Consider the following 24,409-nt stretch of genomic DNA (forward strand, 5'->3'; position numbering starts at 1 on the left):
CCCTGTGGAGGGAAGCTGCATTTGACGCCGTCTTTGTTTTTGTCTCGTTCCTTCCAGTGCTCTGCCCATTGCATGTCTCCCTGTCTCTTCCCCTCTCATCTAATGCCTCCAATCCATCTTGACTCAACCGCCTCACAGCTCCGAGGCGTTTTATGTGATGCAGTTCGCAGGAAGTCAGGAGTCTTGGCTGTTCTGTGACAGAGGCTCTTCTCACCGCAGAGTTAAACAAATAGATGCTCCCCAGAGACAGACGTGCAGACGAACCTCCCTGCGGGCTCATAAAACACTGAGGCAAATCTTGGTTTGATAGACTCTGTCTCAGCAGTTGGTTTCTATTTGTTTTTGTTCTTCCACTCAGATCTAACAGCTTCCTTGTGCCTTGGCACCATGCAGTTTGGAATGAGCCATTAGACTATTAAAACAGTCTAGTCTGGCCACTCAGTGACACCACAATTCAAATTCATGCTTCCCATCCTTTTTAGCTTGCAACCCCTCAAGAAGAAATAATATCTCCTTGTGACCCTGGTCAGTGGTTCCACACGTCCTATCAGTTGTGATCTTGTTTGAGTAATTTTAAGAAATCCAAAGAGGTAAAATTATCCAGCAAATGACAAGAGACAAATCTAAGAGTCTACAGCCATGCCAGAGTCTCTGTGAGGCTGATAAGTCTGGTGATATTCTATATTTTTCTTTTCATCAACAAGTCCCATGAAAAGACTTAAACCGCCAGTAAATTGATGCTAATAACAAGTGTCCCCATAGACTTCAGTTGTTCAAAAACTATTAATAACTCATGAGTGAGCCACACTGATGCACTGGGCATCAGATGTTCCTTCATTCTAATGAACACAAGCTCTGTATTTCTTGTTTTTAGTCAATCCCATATAATCCATCCTGCTGCTCTAAATGCAAGAACGCAAAATGTGTACGGCTGAAAACAATCCAATTTCCCTCCAAGCTACAAATGGTGGCACTAGTGAAAGTCAGGGTATCACCAGCGTCAGTAGGATACATGGTCTGGGTACCGTGAATGTCTGTTCCAGATTTCACGGTTATTCATCGAATAGTTGTTGAGGTACTTCAGTCTGGCCCAAAGTGGTGGGCCAGCCAACAATGTCATGGACCACCACTGCTAGCATGGCTGAAAAGTAGAAATTAGAGAAAAATCCCACCCACTGTGCAATTCCTGGCCCTTAGGTGTGGAACCGCTGCGTGTAACCGACATCAGCAAGTCTTCTAAACGAGACTACACTACATCCTCTGCAAACCTCCAGCTTGCTGTTTTTGCAAGTGCTGTTATGAAGGAATGTGCTTTATGGCTGCTTATCTGTGTGTTGTTTCATTGCTCCTGGCTGACACAAAGATCCTCTTGTTGAAAAGACACAAAGCAGACTCTATCCGTCCTCTTTGCTAACACCCAAGGTGATTACAGAAAGATAGCCAGCAGTAAAACATGTCTCTCAGCCAAGGCTGCTTCGCCCTCCTTGGCAGGCTGTGGCATATTTTGGAAAAGAGAAGTCTGTCGAAGATAAAGCTTTTTGATTTTTTTCCCCCCCGTGTTGTAGCTGTTATCAGTGATAGATAAAGAGCAGTTTGTGGCCTGCAACAGCTCTGTGTATTTACATCAGTGTGTGTCTCCTTGGACATTAGATATTTCTCAAGGGTTGTAAAGTCTGATGTGTAAACTTGGAGTGATTTCACGCTGTCTGGCTCATAGTTGTGCTTTGGATGAATGAGAATCATTGTTCCCCCTCCACCTGCTCAACTGATCTTCCATCTTGCATCAACAAAGGAAGTTGCTGTGAGGGGGGTTACACTGAAAGAGACCTCCACAGTGAAAGGTTATGCCAAGTAGAAATCAGATCGGGAAAAGGGCTATTGTTCTGCCAGAAGAGACGCCTCAGGTGAATTGAAAAGGGGAGATGGATTATGAAGAAAGTGTGCTCTGTGCTGACTCGCCCTTTGTGCTCACAGTGTTTGCATTTAGCAGTCAGCTGTGGCCTGGTGACTGACTGGTCGGTCCAGTTTTATTCCCATGTGCCCTGTGTGCTGATTACCCTGCCTCAGGAAGTGATGGGCAGCACCAGTGTGGTAGATCAGTCTGTTCCAGAGAAAAGAGTAAATACGTTAGATTCCCATTGAGTTTCACTGAGACAAATCTATGCTCAATTACAAAACAAGATTTAGTCTTAGATTAAAGAATTAGTTTCATAATTTGGGAGAAATTCTTATTTGCTTTCTTGTGCTATGTGAGAAGGGAAGATTGATACTATTTCCTGTCTGTTCAAAACAAAGCTACAGCCAACAGCCACTTAGCTTAGCATAAAGACTGGAAGCAGGGGGAAACAGATAGCCCAGGTTTATCTCTAGGTAACAAAAGCTGGCTCACGGCACCACCGTAGTTCACTAATTAATCCTTATTATCTTGTTTGTGGCTGGCTGTAGCTTCACATTTGGCGTACAGACATGAGAGTGGTATCAATCTTCTCACTTAGCTCTTGGCAAGACAGCGTGTAAGTAGATTTCCCAAAACATTGAACTATAACTTTAAGAAACCCTTCAGCATTTAATGAGTTGATTCTCTGCCTGTACAATTATTACCAATGTCAGATAAATTCAAGTCCTGTCCACAGCTTTAACCATTTTCCATCTGTGTTTCAGGATGCAGTGGTGTTCAGTGCTGTTGCAGTGTGGGAGGTCTCTGTGGCATTTTCAAAGAAGCAGAAAGAACTTCCCGAATACACACACTCACACACATTTCTGGTACCTTAAGTCAAACGCTAGTGGTGCCAAGACAAATAGACTCCTGGCAGCTGGCATGGAAAACCCTCTTCCAAACCCAACGTGAAGTTGTGGGCAATTTAATTTGCTAAGTTTCTCCCTGGAAAGACCCAATAGGAGCTTTGTGTAAAAGTTTCTTTGCCATCATCAAAGATGTTTCTGAAAGTCTGTGCCAAACATTGGGGAATATGTGCACTGCTTTCAAGAAGAAGGGAATACAAGGTGGAAAAAAACATGTTCAAATGTATATATATGTAGAGTAAAAGGGAACAAAAAGCCTGCAGGAAGCCCTTAAAACCAGACAGCGATGAGAAATTATTCTAAAGCGAGTAAAAGGGAGCTGCAGGCTCTCACTGTCAGGTAAAGCAGATGCACTTTTGTTGATGATGCACTTAAACCTTCCTGTATTATCTTGAGGAGCTCTCTGTGAGCATTTGTTGTCCCTTTCGTAGAATATAGCCTGAGGTGGTGCACTTCAGTCCAGAACGACCCTTTCAACATCATCAAAAGCAAAGGCAAGTTAATTTTTTTGTCTATATAAGATGGTTTTGTCCCTGATAGTCTTTTTTTTAAATGTAGAAATTAGCTGATGAAGGAGAAAGGGGAGAATTAAGACTGGCTGCTAAACCAGAAAGATTCAAACTCAGCCCTAAAAGGACAAACTGGGGAGAAAATAAATGTGTACAGCTTCCTCAGCACTTCCTTCTTTCATCTTGGAAGAGTGGAGCGCAGCAGAGCTCATCACAAGTGTAGCGCTGCTCTACAGGGGAGATCTAAACACAGCCTCTCTGATTTGGGAGCTGGAACGGAGCAGTCGCCAGCCTCCCACCAGAGCTGGCAGGGTTGGATGGCTGTCTGGCTGCAGTTGATGAGGGGGAGGAGGGAGGAGTGGGGGAGTGGAGACGGGAAGACGCTGCCAAAAGACCAAAAGGCCACTAACTGCTGCAACACCGAACACCAGAGTAAGAGAGGGCTTGGTGGGTTTGTTTGCCACAGTGCAGAAAGAAAGAAAGAAATTTTAATGTGAAAATTTGTTTATCTAGTTACTCAGGGGTACTACAGTTAAAAAGAGACATGTTGATATCATTCACCAAAGACAAAAACAGAAACCCAACACAAGTGCAAACAGAAAAACAGGACCAAAATGCTTTAGTGGCTGAAATTGTACGTAAACCCTGTCTCAATTCAAATTTTTTTTGCTAAATGTTTTGTGCAAGAAACAAAACTGCTGTTGGGCTGTGTAGGTGTACATTGCCGGTCAACAACGTTTTTTTCTAGTGAACAAAGCGATACGTTCATGTACCCCACACGGGTCCAAGAGATGGTGGTCAGGGTGGATGGTTGGTGGTTAGGTTTAGGCAACAAAAGCACTTTGGTTAAGATTTAGGAGCAGATGGTGGTTTCAGTTAAATATTAACAAAGTAAACACGTCAGGTCTCATGGATCAACCCAGGGCTGACTTTTTCAATATTTAATCAAGACCACCATCTTTACCCAACTTTAACTGCTAGCTCTGATTGCCTGAACATAACCATGAAAACGTTAATAACATTTTAAACCAAATGAACCAGATAAGTCGTCACTGAATGCTTTGCAGATGCATTCTGTGTGAACATTTTGAGACTTGGCAGTTACGCTCAGTAAACACATTTCCTCGTTTTTTTTATTTAAAAACCTAATTTATGCATCATCATGTTTCCCTCTAAACACATAAAAGGTTGTGTCGTAAAGATTTGAGATTTAATGTGGTATGGTTCTTTCTTGCTAGATAACACTGAGCTCCAATATTATAGACAGAAATGCTAAACAAAAACACACATGCACAGTGCCGCTGATTCACCACTTGACTCCATTCACTGTTAAAAGTCTTCAGTCACCTGCTCAGGTTCTCATCACCTCTGAGGAAGAAACTTAACTTATGCAACAGAGGAGAAACTATTTGCCAACCCAGTGAAATCAGTCTTGGGCGTGCATACACATGCACAACATACTGTGAATACACCCACTCAAACACACAGGCGCTGTGTTCTTGCTTTTTCTTTTTTTATCCGTGGGTCTTATTTCAGACCATTAACATGTCAAAGATTCTTGGCAGAGTGTTGAAGTGCATTAAGCAGGATAATATGATAATGCGACACAAGCCCCAATGAAAGCTCTGCCATCTACTGTAACTTGCCCAAGAACCTGTTCCACCACAAACAAAGGAAGACTGTGCCATTGTTCAAATACACCAAATCTCTTCTTGCCTCCTTTTCTTCTCCTCCTTTACCTCTGTTTTTTTTTTAATATATCTGTTACCCCTATATATTTATATATATCTGTCTTTCAGTTATCCTTTGCTCTCTGGGAAACAGCATCTGTTGGCCAATCAGAGCCTTCTTTGAAGATAACAACAAACTCCAGTCCAGTTACAATCCTGAACAATACACCCTGCAAACAGTCAGCTTTTCTCTACAGTCTTATCATAAATCATTCAGTGTTTTGATCTTGCTTGCAAGTATTTGCAGTGACCCACCTCCGCTGAGCCCTTCCTCTTCACTCATTTTCTGTGTATCAAAAGCAGAGTGAGGCTCTTGGGGGAATTTGAAGAATCTCCGATGAGATGCTGGTCACAGAGCAGTGACATGGCACCGTCTCCATACGTTCAATCAGAGCTACACTGGCTTGTCTGTCTCTATACGTGTGCGTGCATGCGTGAGTGTGTGTGTTAATACAGCATGTGTCTGCTTCATTAGTTTTGTATAAGCCCCCATGCTCTGGTCTGAATGAGGAGGGTGGACGACACACGTCAGCCCCAGACAGAGACAGATGCTGCTGATACGTCCGAGTATCTCTCTATTGTGCTGTTCATCCTCAGTGTCACATCTGATCTGAAGTGGTCAGCCAGACACGGTACAACAGAAGGGGTCGCTTCAAACACACACACACACACAGTCATACGTGTGGCGTGGCTTATTTTCAAAATTCTGTTTGGTGTGTCTTTCTGTAAGAGTGTGTATGTGCCAGAGGGCGGGTTTACATCTGCCACACTCCAGCACAGAGGCCTCCTCATCAGGCTGTGGATGATGCTGCTTTTGAAGTTTTTTTTTTTTTTTCTCTCCAAGCGGAAAGGAGCTTTTGATTGGAGAAGCAAAGAGGTTTTGTCAGTGTGTGTGTGTGTGTGTGTGTGTGTGTGTGTGTGTGTGTGTGTGTGTGTGTGTGTGTGTGTGTGTGTGTGTGTGTGTGTGTGTGTGTGTGTGTGTGTGTGTGTGTGTGCGCCCCTCCCTGTCACCCCAACCTATAGCAGGCCCCCCTTCTTGAGCCCCACTCCAACCCAACTGGGAATTAATCTGTGTTTTATTAATGAGAGTCAGAGGAAGTGGCAATTATGTGAAAAAAAATCTCAGTCCCTGCAAAACAACAAAGGGCTTTGCTGTGTCTTTGTGAGACAGAGGAAGAGAAACATATCTTTTTGTACCACATGAATCTAAGTATGCCAGGCTTGCCTGGAATGTCCGCTGGCTCATCTCAGCTCTGCCCACAGTTGCTGCTCATCGGCTACGGTCAGTGGATGAAGCCTTTGTGTGCTTTTCCTGTGAATGAAACTGTCCTTGTGTTGACTCTGTGACGTGATGAGAGATCACAAAGGATCCTCTACCAAAGTGCATATTTCAGATGGTCCTCCCACCTCTGTTTGCAAGAGGGAGAAAACATGGGAGGGGAGAAGCATCTTAAAAATGCAATTTGTTGGACAGGCATGCAACTACATCATCTATTGTGCCGGGGGATGAAAAAGTACTCCGATCCTTTGTTGAAGTAAATGTACCAGTACAACTGCACTCACAATCTAATGTGCAGAAGTATTACATCAGCAAAATTTAAAACTATCAGAAGTAAAAGTAATTTTTCTGCAGAAAATGGTCCCTGTGACTGATTCTATCATATTATTATTTATATGATTATTAGATTATTAAAGCATCGTGTAAATACCATTTTACTGTCATAGTTGGTTAAGGTGGAGCTACCTTTATCTGTCTTATAGTTTGGTCGTTCAGTCCAGTGATTCCCAACCTAGGGTATGAGCCTAAATTAAAGATAAAAGACAAATCCAGGGGGTTGGAGGATTAATGGGGTAAGAAAGAAAAACTTTCCATTACATATATTTGCATTTGTGGACTTTAATCTTTGCTTCTTTGTGAATTTTTGAATAATTTTACTTCCTTGTGCAGGGAACAGTTATTAAAAGGAAACCATCTGAAAAGTTTGAGGAAGATCTCACTCTCACATAAGCCGTAAAGGTTGGGGTCTTAATCTGAAAACTAACTATTGCTGTCAAGTAAAATCCTCTCTGAAATATTGTGAAGTAGAAGTAGAAAATGCCAGAAAATTAAAAGCACAGATTATGGGTTTGTACCACCAACAGGACGAGAAAATAAGCTTTCTTGTTCTCATTATGGGCAACTCGGAATTTGAATCTGCAGGCAAATTGCAGTAAAATGGCTGGATGTGTGTTTGCATGTTTGAGCTTGAGTGCGAGTGCAAGGCAGCAAACACACAGAGCTGAGCTCATCAAAGGCCTGAATGCGGAACAATCAACTCTCTGACTGTTAAATCCATTGTGTGCCTGCCAGAACCAGAAAGTTTCCCTCCTCTGCTCTCCTCTCCTCTCCTCTCTTCTCCTCTCCTCTCCTCTCTCCTTTCTTCCCCCCTGTAATTTACTGGGTAATTATTCCATTGTGTAAACAGCTATTACTGTGGCCGAATCCTGGCAAGTCTGAAAGCGCTCTCCTGTCACAATGCTCACATTTCTGTCCTCTCTCTCTCTCTCTCTCTCTCTCTCTCTTTGTCAAAGCCACAGGTCTTCACTGCACAGACGCTCAAAAATAGAAGCCGTGAAATTAATCTGGTGGAGAGAGAGAGAAAGAGAGACAGAGAGAGACTCAAATGTTGGAACAAGTCTGCAGAAACAGGTTGCCTCTGTAATCCACACTGATTGCAATTTCACACCTCTGTGTCAAGTTATAATGGCAACACATTATTTTTATAATGAGGCCTTTAGTAATACTGGAGCTTTGTTTTGAGAAGTAACTCTTCATACCTAAGACATAATTTAACTCATCAATTCGTCCCTTTGCTTTTATTTTAAGTTATGGCAGTATGAAGGTTTTAAGGTCACGGCATCCAACTGTACCATTAACAGTAACAGTAAGTAAAAAAATTTCCAGTTCCAGGTGACAAAGCTTTGTAGGGACAGATACTGTCGAGGGTACACAGCGGAAACTTACAATAGGAGTGCAGTTATAATCAGTGGTCAGTTTGTTAGATACAATCCAATACAGCAGCCCTGCCATAGTGTCGAACCGTGTGAAGTTTATCATGTCCAGTTAGAGAAACACCTCTCAGTATGACGTCATCCAGTGGAACTAATCAATAACTGGGACGTACAAACATAAAATTGGATTAATACTTATATGTCATTGTCAACAAAACCTGAACATCATAGGCATCATAAACGTAGAAATAATCCTTGTTTTGGATTACTTCACACTGTACAGGTGTACCCAATAAAGACACACAACACTGGGCCTGCAGAGGAGGTTGTGAATGTGACTGCAGACTGAATACAGGAGTTTCAGGTCCACCTCACATACATGTACCCACACACACATGCATACAAATATACACAAACACCTCCTGCTCAGACAGCGGAGACGAGACAACTCCTGCATTCACTCCAGTGGTTAGACTGTCTGACTGACTGTCTGTCTGTCTGTCTGTCTGTCTGTCTGTCTGTCTGTCTGTCTGTCTGTCTGTCTGTCTCTGTCTGTCTGTCTGTCTGTCTGTCTGTCTCACACTCTGTTTACTCCACATTTTCTTGCCCAGTCAGCTCTGAAACCTCAGAGCTTCTGCCAGCAAAAATGCCCACAGCCGGTGAGAGGTAGGAAGGAAAGAGGGGGGAGACAAAAAGATGCAGAGACACATTTAACTCCACCACCAGCATGGACGTAGAGAGAAGGGGGACAGCATTGTTCAGTAATTATTTATTCTTGAAGACTTGGACATGCTTGTGGTGTCTTTCTTAGTATTCATGCCAATAAAGCAGAATGAAACAAACTAAATTTGAAAGCGAGACAGAGTGAGAAAGACAATAGAGGAGGGGAAGGCTGATGTTTACTTACAGAGATTTGCAACCTGGGAGACTGATGTAGGAATGAGTGGCAGAGTGAAGGCTCCTCTTGGACAGTAGACAGTTTTTAAGATGTTGCTCCTGGTGGTATTTTAACTGTGAAACACAAACACACAAGCATGTACTGCACACACACTCCCTGTCTGTCTGCCACAGATACCTGCACTACATAAATATTTATAGCTCATCAATATTTCCTGCTGGTTGACCTAGAAAAGAAAACAGTGGTTTAGGATTAATACAGTTTTATTTTTGTTTCTACAGTAGAGTAAACAAACATAACCCTATGCTTCTAGATTTAATTGACTTTGTTTGTTTGTTTTATTTGCAGGTTTTTGCAGATCTGTCATACCAGATCTAATTTGGCCAGAAGGTGAATATTGATCTGCCGGTCCACTGTGGGGTTTCCTGAGTCGGTCTGCAGGGGCCATCCTCCAGGCCCCCTGGGGAAGGCGAGAGAAGGTCGATTCTCTCACCTCAACAAGGCGTCTTTGTCCTCATCCAGGGCAGGCAGAGGCCCCAGCTGGGGGTCTCAGGCCAGCAGACACACGCCGATATTTGGGTGGAGAGGCAGAGTGCAACGCCCCTGTCCGTTCCACCTCACTGCCTCCTTTCTTGTGGGTTAACAAGAAACCGTAAGTGCTCCACCCCCCCACCTCGCTCACACACACACACCACCACAGACACACATGCACATTAAGCATAAATTCATATTCACACAAAAACCACACTCACATAAACAAAGACCCCACATATCCTTCAGCCTAGGTTCCAGATTGTTATGGCAGTTTGCCCCCCCCTCCTCCTTCCCTCCTTGTTTTTTTTTTTTGGCAGCCTCTGAGTTTCTTTTGTCTCCAGCCGACTTTCAAATGTCTATTTATTCACCGTGGTTTAATTGTGTTGTCGGGAAGATCTGTTTGAAATTGCCCGGTTTGCACATTTAGCATTACAATAGGAGCCATTGACCAGCCTGCTCATCACGCTGTCCAGTGCCAGGTCTCCCTTTTCAGAGAGGGGTGTTTCATCTTTTTGTGCACTTGTGCATTGTATTACAAAAATCCATAAATTAACCTTTGATGAGCCCCCGTACCCATACTGGCACAAACATGTCCACATGCTTGACTGGACATGGCCTGTTACAGGCATGATGTCATGGCTGCAGAGGGGCATTTTTTGGAGCTGTCTCTTGTTTACATCCAATTAACAGCGGGCTTTGAAGTTTTTTTGGTTGGCTTTGAAAAGATCTAACAATGCTGCTGCATTATGTCACTCAAGTGTTTGTTTTAGGGCATCCCCGAAAAGCTTTTATGTAATTTGTTACACAAATCTGGCAATTTGTGGCAATCAGTTGGTGTGTATTGAGCACAGAGAATTTTGAGAGGAAATTGTTCTGTTAATTAAACTTGTAGATGTTTACAACGTTCCACCCTTTCTTTAAATGTTTAGGACATGTTACAGCAATCAACATATCTGAGGATATGTTAATTTGATATTCAAATCACTTAGAGCACAACTCACAAACAACTTGCAAAACATTCAGGCTGTTTCCCTCATGACTCGTCGACCTTCTGTTTCTGTCTGATGGGTAGTGAGAGCAGGAGGATGATAAAAGTGACAGTCTAAAGAAGAGAATTACTGTGTGACTCTGCAAATGAACTGTATTTTCAATCCTGTCATTAAAGCCAAGTGTAGCTCTACCAGGGCAGGTGTTAGAGATTCAGGAGCCAGTCAAAACATAACATGTTCTCAGATGTAGCAAGTTTTCGGCCATATTAGCAGTACCATGGATGGGAGCAATCTGGGGTCTGTTTGGCATGTGCCACTTTTTCTCAAGGTCCACAGACTTAGAGGCTTTTTCGAGAGCTTTTGGGTGAGCTCTTGGATAGTTCGCACACCAATAGGGAACATGATCTTGGTTGTGAGTTTTACCCTACTGATGATCTGCTCTTTTCAGTTTACTGTTTCAAAGGTCAAGAACAGAATTCAAAGAACAGTTAGTGTTTAAATCATCCATAACAACGTCTTCTAAGAAACAGATGCTCTGTCACCTTTGAAATAAATCAAGGAAGAATTTGAAAGTTAAAGTACACCAGGAGCTACTGAAATCCAAAGAAACTGCCATCAAGTCTGATATCAGAGTGGAGGCAGATTGTTCAAACAAAACAGCAATAATGGCTCAGTAGCTAAGACGTCACAAACATCATCAAACTTTGAGCCTGCAGGCATCACATCCAGAGCCACTTCCCTGAATCTGAGAGTGGGTACATTCCTCTCTGGTTCTCCTCCCTGCCACTTTGCAAAATCGTGCCAGGCAGGCATCTTCCCACCCTACGCCCAGTCTGGACTGCACTGTCTTCTCACGTAGACCTGGCAGCTGCAGAATGAGAAGCATGGAGGAGCATCACCTGACTGAGCAGAACTAGCACATTCTTCAGGGTTTGAGGGTTATAACTTGCGTGCACATCTTACATGGTGAGTGCCAGAGCAGCAGAGGCTTGCACTTCACATACCACATTACCAGAGTGTGTGATATCGCTATGAAAAGGGGGTATTATAAGAGAGAGACAGGCGGACAGACCGACAGGAGGAAGGAGACGAGTGTTCCCGGTAAATACCGAAACCACTCCTAACCTGCGTTTGGAAACTAGTCGAAGCACGTAAAGAGTACCTGTGTGATTATATGGCTGACCATGCTGTTTTAATGACACAGCTGCCGAATTCCAGTCATTCCCTGGAAAACAAGAGGGCAGACACCGAAAAATGTTTTCAACAAGATGACATTTATTGACAAGTTATGAACAGTGGAACATGAAGTAACAGATAGTGTATCAGTAATAGCTTAATATACCGGTATATCTGATATATTGGGAACCTACACACAAATGAAGATTGTTGAGACAGAGAAAAAAAATTCAATTATGTGCTACAAAAAAGGCTTTGATTATTCACACTATCCCAAGCTGTTTTAAGACAAAGATACAAAAAAATTAAGACCATTAAGAAATTTCTTTGTACAAATTGTGCAAATCAAAGGCTTCTACAAATGAAATATACAAACTATACACACAAAAGACTTCCATTAAAGATACTCAAATATTATAGCTACAAAGTTAACTACTTTTGAAAACACCTAGCTTTCATTATCTAAATCCAAAATAACACTAAGGTTAGCAATTTGGGTTTTGGCAACATTTATGTTTTAAATATGACCACTGCTATTAAGCGTAATCATACATTTCTAAAACGAGCGAGTTTTGTAAAATTGTTTATCACAAAACTAGTACATTCACAAAGTATTCAGACCAGAAAAAGACATAAAACAAAAACATTACCCTTCCTTGAACAAATACAGGCAAAACTATACATAACCCTGAGACAAAAAAAAAAAAAAAAACAAGTTCAAAATAGCATCTTGAAACAGAAAAGTATCTTCTTCAGCCGTAACGGGTCACATTCTCTCTTGCGAGCTTGTATTTTAAGTTGAGGAGGAGATACAAATTTAGCTCACCAAAATTGAGGGAAGCCCAAGTCCAACGTCTAAAAATACAGACAGGAAGATTGTTTCTGTGCACAAAATCATACACTTCCCCAAATGTCTTCTCTAGTTCCCCATACGCCTGGCAGAGCAAAGGTCTAATTCAGTCTATCAGCAGTCCAAATAAATTACACCTGAGTAAACGCCCAGTGTCAGTAGGGGACAAGAACCACAACAAAGGACAGCTGACTTTCTTTTTTAGTTCACTGTTAAACAACAAGTCAGTGAGAGACACTAATAAGTCCTTTAAGAGCCAGTTAAACTGGTAATCTACTGGTGAGATAATATACATTTGATGATGGAGTGAGTCAGTTGAGCAGTGCAGGGCTGATACAGTCACAGTAGCTTATTTGACCCAGGGGGGATGGAAAGAGAAAAGATTAAAAATCTGAGGCAGATGCCCAGAGCACACATCTATGCCTGTCTAGGTCTGTCCAGGCTGTGGTTTGCATGTTATATAGAGACAGCCGTAAAGTCCATGCAGTATACATGGCAACGAGTCCAGCTCAGGCTAGTGGCTACATGGGAAAGTTACACAAGAACGACGAGTAAACAGATCAGGTGGAAAGAGGCTGCAGACTTCTAGTCTCTGGGCCGTTTCCAGGACTCGGGCCTTCAGTCCTCTCCAGATAAAGATAATGTGAATCAGGTTGGATAGAGCCACAGCAGGAATACACAAAACCGTCCTCGTCCTCTCTGTAGCCGTCGAAGGGAGACCGCATACCAGACGCCGCGGCTGATCTGGGGAAAGACACACAGGGAGATTAATGTTTAGGTCCTGAGAACTCAGAGGAGCTGCTGTTGTATGAGGACAGACCACATGACCAGAGGGGAGGCCTGGGCATTCTCAGGGACTGGAGAAGAATGCAGGGACTTGGTTCCTCCGAGCCACACATCAGCTTATCACCATGCCATTTTATCAGGCTTACCCACATAGCGTTAATAAGGCCTCAGGACGGGGCGTTATTTAACTAAAGTCCTCCTGGCATGTGGGATTAAGCTGCTCAAGCCATTTATGTCGCTAGGTAATAAATATCTGAGGGTGGCAGAGGATAGGACCCCGCTCAACAAAAATAGGCTTCTCTGGACTCCGATAAAACACATTTTCCAAAACCATCTGCTTTATTCGGATAGAATTCATACTGTATGAGGCCTTCTTATGGGTCAATTTTCAAATTCCTGCATGTGTTAAGCAGAATTTTTACAACAAACACTGAGATGAATTCTTTGGAACCTCTCATCTCCGGCTCCCTCTGCAACCTCAGATACTTGAGCGTCTAATTTTCCTCCCCTGCAGTTATGAAGGAATGTTCCACTGGATATTTGGCGGGGGGTGGGGTTGGAGAGAAACCCGAATGTGATGTTTGCATCTCATTTACATATTTTTGATGATAACTCAGCTCTGCCAGAGCAGATGAAGAGTGTGTGTGCTCTCTATGCTAGGAGGAAGAGAGCTGACAGTTACAGGCAGGCTCTGCTGGGGGCTTGTTTGGATAACCTAATGAGTTCTCATTTCCATGGCCAACAAAGCTGGCTGATGCTACAGAAGCCTTCACTGATCTGTACACATCTGTTACTGTTGCGAATACATTGCCTGGAGCATAACAGTAATACACAGCCAGAGCATTGTGCTACTGGAATAACAAAAGGCAAAAAGAGGTTACAAATAAGCTTTAGATTAAGCAGCAGTAGGAAAACTATCTGATTGGATATTAAACCCTCTAGAAGAATTACTGTCAAGATGCATTGCAAAATACAATACCTTGAGCTGAAGCTGAATTTTAAAATAGATGTGTCTCTGTTTAATATGGCCTCTATGCAGAAACCAACACAGGTTTGGTGGCAAAACCAAAACAATACTTTTTTTGACACCTTACATACACATTCTTTCTACAAAACTAGAGCTAGATAAGAAGATTGATATAATCTCATTTTCCTTGGTTAAATATAAGACTGCAGCCAACAGCCTGTTAGCTTAGCTTAGCATAATGACTGGAAACAAGGGTAGCAGTCCAGAGGGGAACAAGAAAAGTTTGATTGTATTGTCTAAATAGGACAGCTTCCACAAAGGTTATATGTCTATCATCAGTATGTCCGTCAAACAACACCATCCCTGTTTCGTATTGCCAAACTTCAGTTCCCTCAGCTGCAACAAGGGTCCTGCTGTCATCAGAAATGAGCTCTAGACTGTCTCAGAGTCCCTTCATTGTTACCTGTCACGTCGAGGTCAATTATTTACGACCCTGGGCTGTACCAGCCACACTGTTCAACACAGACACGTGTAATCTTCTGTATATGACAAATTCAGCCTGCTTTGCATTTAAAACTTTTCTACTTTCTCATTTTACCAAAATAGTCAAATTGACCTTCATGGATATGACTTCCTTCTGCCAACAGGGAGTAAGATGTCTTGAGTGAATAAGTGTGGGATGGCAACAGGCGGCGAGGTTAATAACTGTAACCCAGAGAGTACCCAGATGCCCCGTGTGTGCATCTTCTGTCTGGTCCGCTGCACTAACCACAGTGTGCTGCTGTGAGGGATGGAGGGGAGTCCATGTGTCCTTCAGCTGACCAAACAGATGGGCTGGGACCATATGAAGTGATTGGATCTGGCGCTCAGAGGTTTAACCTGACTCAGTCTGCCTGCTCCATCACTTCTCCTCCACACAGAAATAACGCCAGATTGAGTTTGATAAAACAAAAATAATTACCAAATCTTAAGCTTTTATGTGATTTTAAAATGTCACATTGTCTAGTTGAAAGAACACACACACACACACACACAGTGGGACTAGGTTGGACTAGGTGGACAAAACCTGCATCATGAGATTTGTCTCCAGATTTTTTTTTCTTTTTGCTTGTTTTATTGCTCCTTGGACTCCATCCGTGTCTTCTAGAGGCCAAATTACCCATGATACACCAAACTAAAGCTGAGTCCTCTTTTTTTATCAGTCCCTTGTGTCCAACAAGGCCTGTGCCATGTTTACTAATGACCACCTAGAATACCACTGTATCAGTGGTCAATACAGTGGTGAATCACAGTCACTTCATTTACATGTGTTTGCATTGTTTTGAGGGACAAATAAAGGACTCCAGGATGAGCCATAAGCATCTTGGTACAGCTGCAAAGTATAATGAGCCACATCTTGATGAATCCCTGTAGAAACTCTGGTTTAAGACTGAAACAAAGAGTGTCTCTGTGACTGAATACGCGCCACTTCAGTAGTACTTCAGAGGCGCAAATATTACGTAATTCAGATTAATTACCAGGCAGACACACTCTGTCCCATCCCAGCTGGCTTTCTGAAGAGCCCCCTGTAACTGTATGACAGCTCATCTCTTTTTAAGGGCGTAATCAAATTAGTCTGGGTGATTATTCAGCCATTTTAAGCATCTTTTTCCCTTTTGCTTTTTGTTACTCGCAGCGTGGAGAAAAGACCAATAAAAACTCCATTAGGTTTATGCAAATTTAAGCAGCCATGCCAAGGGCTGTAACGTTGCAGATTGATTACTCAAGGGACCGGAGACGAAGTGTGTGAGTGCACGTGCTAACTTTAACTCTGTATGTGTGTGTGTGTCTGAGAGAGAGCGGAGGTGGGATCGTTGTTGTACACAGATGCCACAATAAAAGCCTCATTCAGCTTGTGTTCCTGGTGGCCCTCACAGCAAGGCATTAATAAAACATTAGTATTGAGTGACTGGGGCCTCTGCACTCCTCCTCCCTGATCCCACTGTGACCTTTCCATTTTACAGCAGCTGTCTGGGGATGCAGAGAGCCCGCCGACGACTCCCTCTGTGGCCCCCCTGACCTCTCCAGGTGTACCCTATCGCACAGAGCCTTGCCCACCTCATAAGCGCTTCAGTTGAAGCCGTTAAAAAGGAGAATGCTGCTTATGTCTGTGATTTTCTGGAGAGTAGAGGGATGGAGGGTGGGGGGGAGGGTGTGCTGAGAAAACAAAGGATCAAGTGTAGATAACAGTCATTTCTGGGGCCGTTATAGTTCAGTGATTTAAAGGAGAGAGAGAGAGTGTGCTGAACTTTGTGCAGGGATCTCTGGTTACACCCTGTCTGCCTGTAGTCTGGTACCAACAACAGACCAGATTACACCCTGATGCTATTTGACGTTGTACTTCTAAAGCAGACGCCAAATATACCATTTAAAGGCTAGTTACCAACTGTAAAAATTGCACAGGAAAAAAAAGTCAAAATAATAAAATTAAATCTGTTCAGTCTGAGAATGTTAAAAAGCTATTTACTTCTCCTGTCTAGACCATAACAAATACGAACCATAATGCTTTAACATTTACAAATACTTTTCCATCAACAGTGGGTTCTGGTTTGGCCCTGGAGTCTGTGGTTAGTCACATCTGGTGGAAATGCACAAGGCTACGAACTACAGTAGGTGGTGACAAAAAGAGCAGTAAGGCTGGTAATCCCATACAGGCCACGCACACTGCCAGGACAACTGAAAGGCCTCAACCACAAGGCAACATTAACAAATCTTTACTAATGGGAATGCTGGCCACACCTTCATTCCTCCCAAATTAGAGTAAGGATGGCTGGCTTTTTAAAGGACAGGCAATGCCAGCAATGTGACTGGCCGTGTGTTTGTGTGAGTGAGCGAGAGAGAGTGGTGAGAGTAGTATGAGTAGAAAGCGGGTGGTTTCACTACTGCTTGAAAACTTACAATACTACTAGTGAATACTTAAACAGCTGACTGGTGGTTTTCAGCCCCATTATAAACATGAAAAGAGTAACACACACACAATTATTTTCCTCTCTGATCCCAGCTGAAAGTTGACAGCCCTGGGAGCAAAGTATTTTAAGGCAGGCGTTAGTCTCGGCTGCCAAATGGTGCAAAATATAGATTTGCTTCTCCTGGTCTTACTCACTCTCCACTTCACCTCCTCCTCTGTTTGTGTATATATCTTTGTGTATGTGGCCATCTCGGGTAAGAGAAAGTCGACCAGAGTCAGGGTAGGACGCCTGCTTAACAAGCTGGAAATCTGAGCTTATTCCATGTCTGCTGTAATTAAACATAAAGGCAGTCGGCAGTGTGATGGTAGCTACCGTAACTGTGTAACTGAGTTCATATAGATGCAGTGCCTTGATCTTTCATAGCCAGCCTGTCTGTCTCCATCAGGCCAGAAAAACCTTGACTACCATGGAGACAGCGGTCCATACCAGCAGCCTCATAATGTTAAGCCCCCTGCTCCATCATATCCAGCTGTTTACTGTAGACACAAGTCACACATAAGTCTTCTGCCTCTCACTTGCTTCCACTTAGCTTTACTTTCAAACTTCTAGGCAGCATAGAAAAGAGTTTGCTTTGAGTTACTCTCACATTTTCCTGTAAGGAAAAAGCAGCTGTTTTGCAGAACAAAGAGTAATTAAACTTTAGTCACTGACCAGTATACCAAAGATATTCAACCTATTTTGTCACAGGATTTTTTTTTTCCTGGTAACAACTAACAGGACCTTTTTACTTGAAATTCAGCTGGTAAAAGATGCAAACCACAGAAGTTTTCATACTATGATCATGAATTTCCTCCTTATTTGAAATCCTCACATCTAACTCTCAGCAAGAAAGTGAAGAAGTGTAAGCGTCACATAGGCGAACTATTGCTTTAAGTGTGGGCGTTTGAGATCCTTGATTACAGACAGCAGCTCTGTGGCAAACAGGCTGCATTAAAGTGAACATATAGCATCAGGGTAGATACTTGCTTTGTGAAGCCCAGTGAATGTAGTCAACGTAATAAAACCCTGCCATGTTTTTACTTTGATATTTCATTACTCTAGTAAAGATAAAACCACAAAACCATCAATAAAAGATGCAGCAGAGTCTGAGCTTTTTCAAAATGCAAATCCAATGACTGGTGAAGCAATGAACTGTTTTCCATTGATTGCACCAGCACTAAAATAAGATCACAGGACAGGGCCTTACGTCATGAAACTCCACCACCACAGGGCACATGTAAAAACAACTTACAAGCCTTCAAAATACTACTATATCTCCTCGTCTTGTTTCATCTACTAGCCTCTCCAAACCTCCTGCCTCACCCTGTGTGAAAAACTGAAAACACCTCAGGAAAAATTTATCATCTCTTATCTCACATAAAGCTGTGAAAACTGCCACCTGTCGTTCCTCAGGCAGATTAGATTGAGCAATTCTTCACTGATAACATATTTTCATACCCTTGAGATTGATCCTTTGCTCCCCTTATTATATTTCTGATATGATTACTGTTTTTTTTTTTTTCTGTCACCTCACAGGTGCTAAAGCAGTTTTTTTATCCTGTTAAGCACTTTGTAAACGTTGTAAAATCATAAAGTGCTATATGAATTAAGTTGTATAAAGTCGGGCATATCACCAAATTCACCCAAACCTCCTTGTGTTCCTCTGGCTTCAGGCCTTCTATATGTTGTGACACCTGTTTCATATCACCTTTTATAACTTTTATAACTTACGACCGTTCTCATAACTGACAGTCGGTTAGCACCAAGGAGATTGGGCCTGCACAGCACTTGCCTTCTTGGCGCTACAAGCACAGACCTGACCCCTGCCTCTCCACCTCGCTCCTGTCACTGACACAGGTCTTGTGTTGTAGCACTGTCTCTGTAATTACCAGCACCGCTGACATTCCTCCTGCTCTCTAAACCAGGACTCCACCATGTTTATCCAACACCCAGCCGCCACAGCAGCTAGATAATGTGTAACTGTAACCACTAGCAACCCTGACAACAGCTAAGGATTTTAAACTGGCCTCGTCCGGTTCAAACTGACATTCACATGGGTCTGTTAAATAAGTGACAGTGTGGTTTAAACTGATTAAAGATATTCTTGTTTCCATAAAGTCAGATCCCATTTATTATGTGACAATAGGGACACTATGTATAGCACATGTAATTGACATCTTGTTTGTTCGTGTCAATTTCAGGAAACTGCAATTACTCACCGTAGAAACCTCAGACAGCGTGTCCCTCTACGCTGAGAGGTACTTCCATGTGCTGACGAAGGCAGTGGGAATGAGTGAGTAGGGAACACTGGTCACGCTGTCCCAAGAGTCCGACGATGGATCGTAACAGTCAAGAGTCTTACACCTCTGAGCCCCAAAGTATCCCCCGACTACATATAGTCTGTTTCCTGACGCCACTGCGTGACAGCTGATCCGTTTGGCCGTCACGTCACCAAACTTTGACCACTGGTACGTCTCGCTGTTGAACCGGTAGGCAGAGCTGGCTGAGAATTCAGTGTCACCGCCAATCACTACAACGTGGTTCCCGACCACAGCTGCAGCCGTGTATCGCCACAGCTGCGGACAGGCGGCCGGTACAGACCACCGATTCTGACAAGGGTCAAAGCACTGCACCTTGGGATACTTGTCTCTGTTTACACTGGTGCCCCCAAAGGCAAAGAGTTTGTTTTTGGCACCAACGACGGCAGCATTGCTCACCCCTTCTCTGAGCGGAGCCACCAGGGTCCATTTATTGGTCTGAGGGTCGTACTGTTCCACCTGTTTGAGAGACACAGATGGAGAAGCAGGGAAGGATCCTGCAAGAGAAGTGTGTCCTCCCACTACATACAGCATGTGGTCGAGCTCCGCAGAACCATGTCCAAATCTGGCTACCAACATGGGAGCTGCTTTGGACCACTCATCATGTAATGTGTCGTAGACCCACACATCTTTGGAGGCTCCATTCTCAGAGCCGCGCCCTCCAGTAACGTAAACCTGAGAGACAGGCAGAGAAATCACATTTTGAATATCACTATATAATGTTAAATGAAAATGCAGACGTTGAAGTACATATCACACACATACCTTGCAACCGATAGCACAGGCACTGCATTCTTTCCTGGGGCTTGGGATGTCTGTTTTGGGGGTAATCTCCTTGGTCTTGTTGTCGATCATGTAGACTTTATCACACATGAAAGTCTGTCCTCCCAGCAACAGCAGAGCCTGGCTGACTTTTCTTGGCCGAGCACAGAACCCTGTTACAATACCGTCATTCTGGAGGATCCTCATCTTACACCTTACTGCATCTTCAACAATCTCCCGGCCCACCTTGTGACACATCACTAGCTCCTCTGAAGCGACATTCTTCAGCAGATATGTTTCTGGGAGCAGTGCCAGGCGGACGCAGCGCAGAAGCTCGGGCAGCTCGCTATGCCTCTGCTCCATGTCTGCCTTAACCCAGTCGATAACAGCCTCGTACACAAGGCTCTCATCCTCCACCTCCAGTTCTTCACTGAGAATTAGCTCCTGCACTTTGTCTCTGGGCAGGCTGAGGAAGTCCTCTGTCTTGAAGAGAGTAGCAAAGTTTGCCAGGCACATCCTCCACGACAACTCATACAGTCTCTGACACTGATGGGCATCTGACAGCAGCATCATCCCCAGACAGTTTGACTGGTGGAGGTTCTTTTCCAGAAACTCTGCTGCCGCGTCCCTGATGTCGTGGAATTGAAGCATGTCTCCGGCCTCTAGGAGCGACTCTGCGTTTTCCTCGTTGATTATTACTCGGGCTGAGTAGGCGTAGTCAAGCAAGAGCTCCAGCACCTCTGGATGGAGAGAGTCGTGAAAGTTGACTTCCGCGTCACGACTCTCCCTGAGCCCACCGCTGAACATGGCCTCAAAGTATCGGCTACAGGAAGCCAGGACGGCCCGGTGACAGGGAAAGGATCGGTTTCCGGCTTTCAGAACCACATCTGTGAAGACTTTTCGTTTGCGCAGCAGGTTGAGTTGAGTCAACAAGCTGTCGGCATGGGACGTCTTGTGGAAGAGTTGGATATTCATGGAGCCGGAACTAGAGCGAGACTTTCTGTTTTCGTGGTTACTGACAGACATCTTGCCTTGGACCTGGAAGAGGAAATACAGGATAAAAACATAAGCACGAGTGGAAAGAGCCACTCCTTTGCATTTGTTTGATTTAACAGTTTATGATAGCCGGACAGGAAGAATGGGATTTTATGAGTGTGCGCTCCTTTTTATGTGAACGCTACCATAAACACTCCTCCCATTTTATGACTAAACAAAACTCACTATGCCAATATCTGATGAATGGGCTGTTCAAAAATAAAATATACATCAATGCCTTGGGTTACAGTGGAAATGAACTTCAGACTTTAGAGAGATGAAAGGAGATCAGATAAGAAGCACTCCCACAGCAAACCCTTGTGTGTACACTGTGTGGCACAAAGATTTACACTGTGAAACCTACATCAGTGTCAAAACTCAATTCTCAAACCTGTGCTGGCAAATGAGCTACGGTAACTTAGCCCCTGATACGACCATCTGTAATTAATGTCAGGTAAAGAAGCAACACCTGGGTGTGTTGCCCTGTATCATATCTTTCCACCCCTATAAACATTTCATGGCTGTGAGTCACCTCCAACTAAAGCCAGAGCCAATAAATTCCTGCCAGCCTGTTCTGTTTCTCTGCTGGCTCACATACAAGGTGGTGCCAAAGGCAAAGCTTTCAAGCCCACATAAGATGTGACACCTCAGACCAGCTCCTTAAGGATCAAATTATGTAACCACTGTGCAACAGATGAAAACCCAGTCGTTTCTTTTGATCATCTGCAGTGGGTTTAGACTGGCTCGCAGATTTGCATTAAGTGGGAGAATATGTTAATGCTGAATTACAAATACTATTGCATTCGGTATTCAAATTCGAGTATATATAATTATATAATAACAAGCTACTAACACATTTCAATGGTATTATGAATATTACTCGTTTGTAATAATCACGATGTGGCACAGTGGGTTAATAAGGACTGTACACAACTTGAAAACGACCAAATAAATATCTTCCGCTTAAAAGCCTCCATTGTTTCATAGCAGATAAATTTAAGTCGGCTATTCAGTCCCACTGAAAAGGGAGGGAGACGGTGGACTTCCGTGGAGGGACTCAGCGTGAAATCCAATTCGTTTTGTGCAGTAAATGTGAAACTCCGGTCAGCACTTCAGCATGCGCTCAACTTTCCTCCCAAGTTAGCAGCAGCCTGCAAGCATCCAGCCTGCTACAACCCCCCGACTTCAAAAGGACCCGACGTTATACAGCCTGTAACTAAACTCATATTTCGGAAGTTGGAGAAACGTCAAACAATCAAGTATCTCGGTGATCGATACTTTAGGAGGATCGGGGGCGTCTAAATGCTTACCTTGATCGGAGCAGAGCTGATCCGGATTCCTTTATCTCGGTTACAACTTGTTCCGCCGTCGATCTGTTTGAAGTTGTGGCTCAGTTTAGACGAATCCGCTTTCCGAGTTTAATACGTGTCCTAAACTAATGGGAAATGGTTGAGCCATCTGTGAGCGTCGCAAGCTTTTAGTTTAAGCCCGAAAATAAAACACACTATTTTTTTTTTTTTTTTTTTTTTTTTCAATTCAGCTGCTCCGCTTCTTCTCGGGGAGCCACGCAGCCTTCAACAGAGCAACGAGCTGAGCGGAGAGAAAGCAGAGCCAACGGTAGTGTTCGTTCTGACTCCTCCTATTCCTGCTGCTATTGTCCAATGGGCAGAAACACGACGGAAAAGGCTCGCTTTATTCTTTATCCAACAATCAATCATTGTCAGATACCAATGCCATAAAAATTCAGAAACACCTGCCACTGTGTGTTTCACCTGCCTGCTTCGTTCCTCACTTGCACATGAATGTGCACATAGAAGAAAATCTCTAATTTGTCTCCACTATCAAGGCAGTGGAAGTTTATTTGTATAGCACCTTTCAGCAGCAAGGCAAGGGCATGCAGACAAAATATAAAAGAAACACAAGTATGTATAGCGGGCTATATTTATGTTGTGGACTATATATCCTCTGTATATGCTACACGTTAGGGTATGTATGTGTACATGTGTATTTGATGATTTAGATAAGTGGCATATAATAACCTTGTTATTATCACTATTATTACAAGGCAAGGTAAAAAAAAAAAAAGACACGTTTAAAGAGACATAAAACAGAAGATAAAACGTTTGGCTAAAATTGATTTTTTTAAAGGATAAGCACCGTTAAGCTATAGTTATAGGTATGAATGAACACGCCTGAATTCCTAATTAAAGGCAGCAGCAAAAATAAACTTTTGAGCCTTAATTTCAAGAGAACACAGAAACTCAGCTGCTTCATCATGTTATCAGAGGCAATACTGGAATCACACCAGAGTGTATTTCCTTAGATTTAGAGTACATGAGGTTTTCACAACCCAGCCTTGGGTTCAAACACTACATGTGCAGTTACTAAGCCCTACTGAAGAGTCTTCAAGTAAGATACAGACTGAATCCCCAATAGTATTCTCTGCATTTTAGAAATACTGAGGTTATGCGTTCCTCCAGCACTGCCAACATTTCAGTAATGTGCACTGTAATTTTTTATTGCCAAAGATGAAGGTCTAAATGCTGTTTCAAAGTATTTTCCACACTTCCAGAAATAAAATGTGGGGTGAAATGAAGCCTGAAGCCATAATTCATCTACCTTTTTGTTGGCCTAAATCTAGTCACATTCAAGCACACTGAATCTAATAATAGTTTTTAACTGTAGAATGTAAACTCCCTCCCAGTTGATAAAATCAACAAACCCCCCCCCCCCCCCCCCCCCCCCCCCCCCCAAAAAAAAGGAAAGGAAATGAAACTCTCTGACACATGTCCTCAGTGGTGGCTGTTGCCTGGGCTGAATACCTCTGACTTTTAACAAGCAAAGAAAGAGAATATTTTAATACGATATGAGGTTTACCCAGATACTGATGCTGATAATAATCATAAGGAATACTGATCAGCATCCCCGCTCTCTAACAAGCACAATGCACAGTGTTGGCCCCTTGCTCAGAGTGCCAGCTCCACATAACCAGCAGTCTTAATGATCATATGATGGCAGGTTAAAGTCCTTCAGAGGACCATGAGATCGTTTCTTCAACTGAATTCCTGGCATTTT

General features: G+C 43.2%; 1 protein-coding gene across 1 annotated transcript; it reads right to left on the minus strand.

The window, feature by feature from the left end:
- Nucleotides 1-11,708: 11,708 nt before the first annotated feature.
- enc3 (ectodermal-neural cortex 3) lies at nt 11,709-22,940 on the minus strand. Its single transcript, XM_041040415.1, has 4 exons — nt 22,645-22,940; nt 20,303-21,337; nt 19,439-20,212; nt 11,709-13,223 (listed from the first exon to the last, which is right to left on the minus strand). The coding sequence occupies exons 2-3, from the start codon at nt 21,323-21,325 to the stop codon at nt 19,466-19,468; spliced, it is 1,770 nt and encodes a 589-aa protein (XP_040896349.1). The 5' UTR covers nt 21,326-21,337; nt 22,645-22,940; the 3' UTR covers nt 11,709-13,223; nt 19,439-19,465.
- Between the last annotated feature and the right edge of the window lie 1,469 nt (nt 22,941-24,409).

Source organism: Toxotes jaculatrix, chromosome 6 (assembly GCF_017976425.1).
Source record: "Toxotes jaculatrix isolate fToxJac2 chromosome 6, fToxJac2.pri, whole genome shotgun sequence".
NCBI classification, from domain to species: domain Eukaryota; kingdom Metazoa; phylum Chordata; class Actinopteri; family Toxotidae; genus Toxotes; species Toxotes jaculatrix.

Excerpts from the sequence above, each read along its gene's own strand:
- enc3 (XM_041040415.1), bottom strand. The coding sequence starts at position 21,325 with ATGTCTGTCAGTAACCACGAAAACAGAAAGTCTCGCTCTAGTTCCGGC. Across the intron at positions 20,213-20,302 it reads CCTGTGCTATCGGTTGCAAG|GTTTACGTTACTGGAGGGCG; the intron begins GTATGTGTGTGA and ends CCTGTCTCTCAG.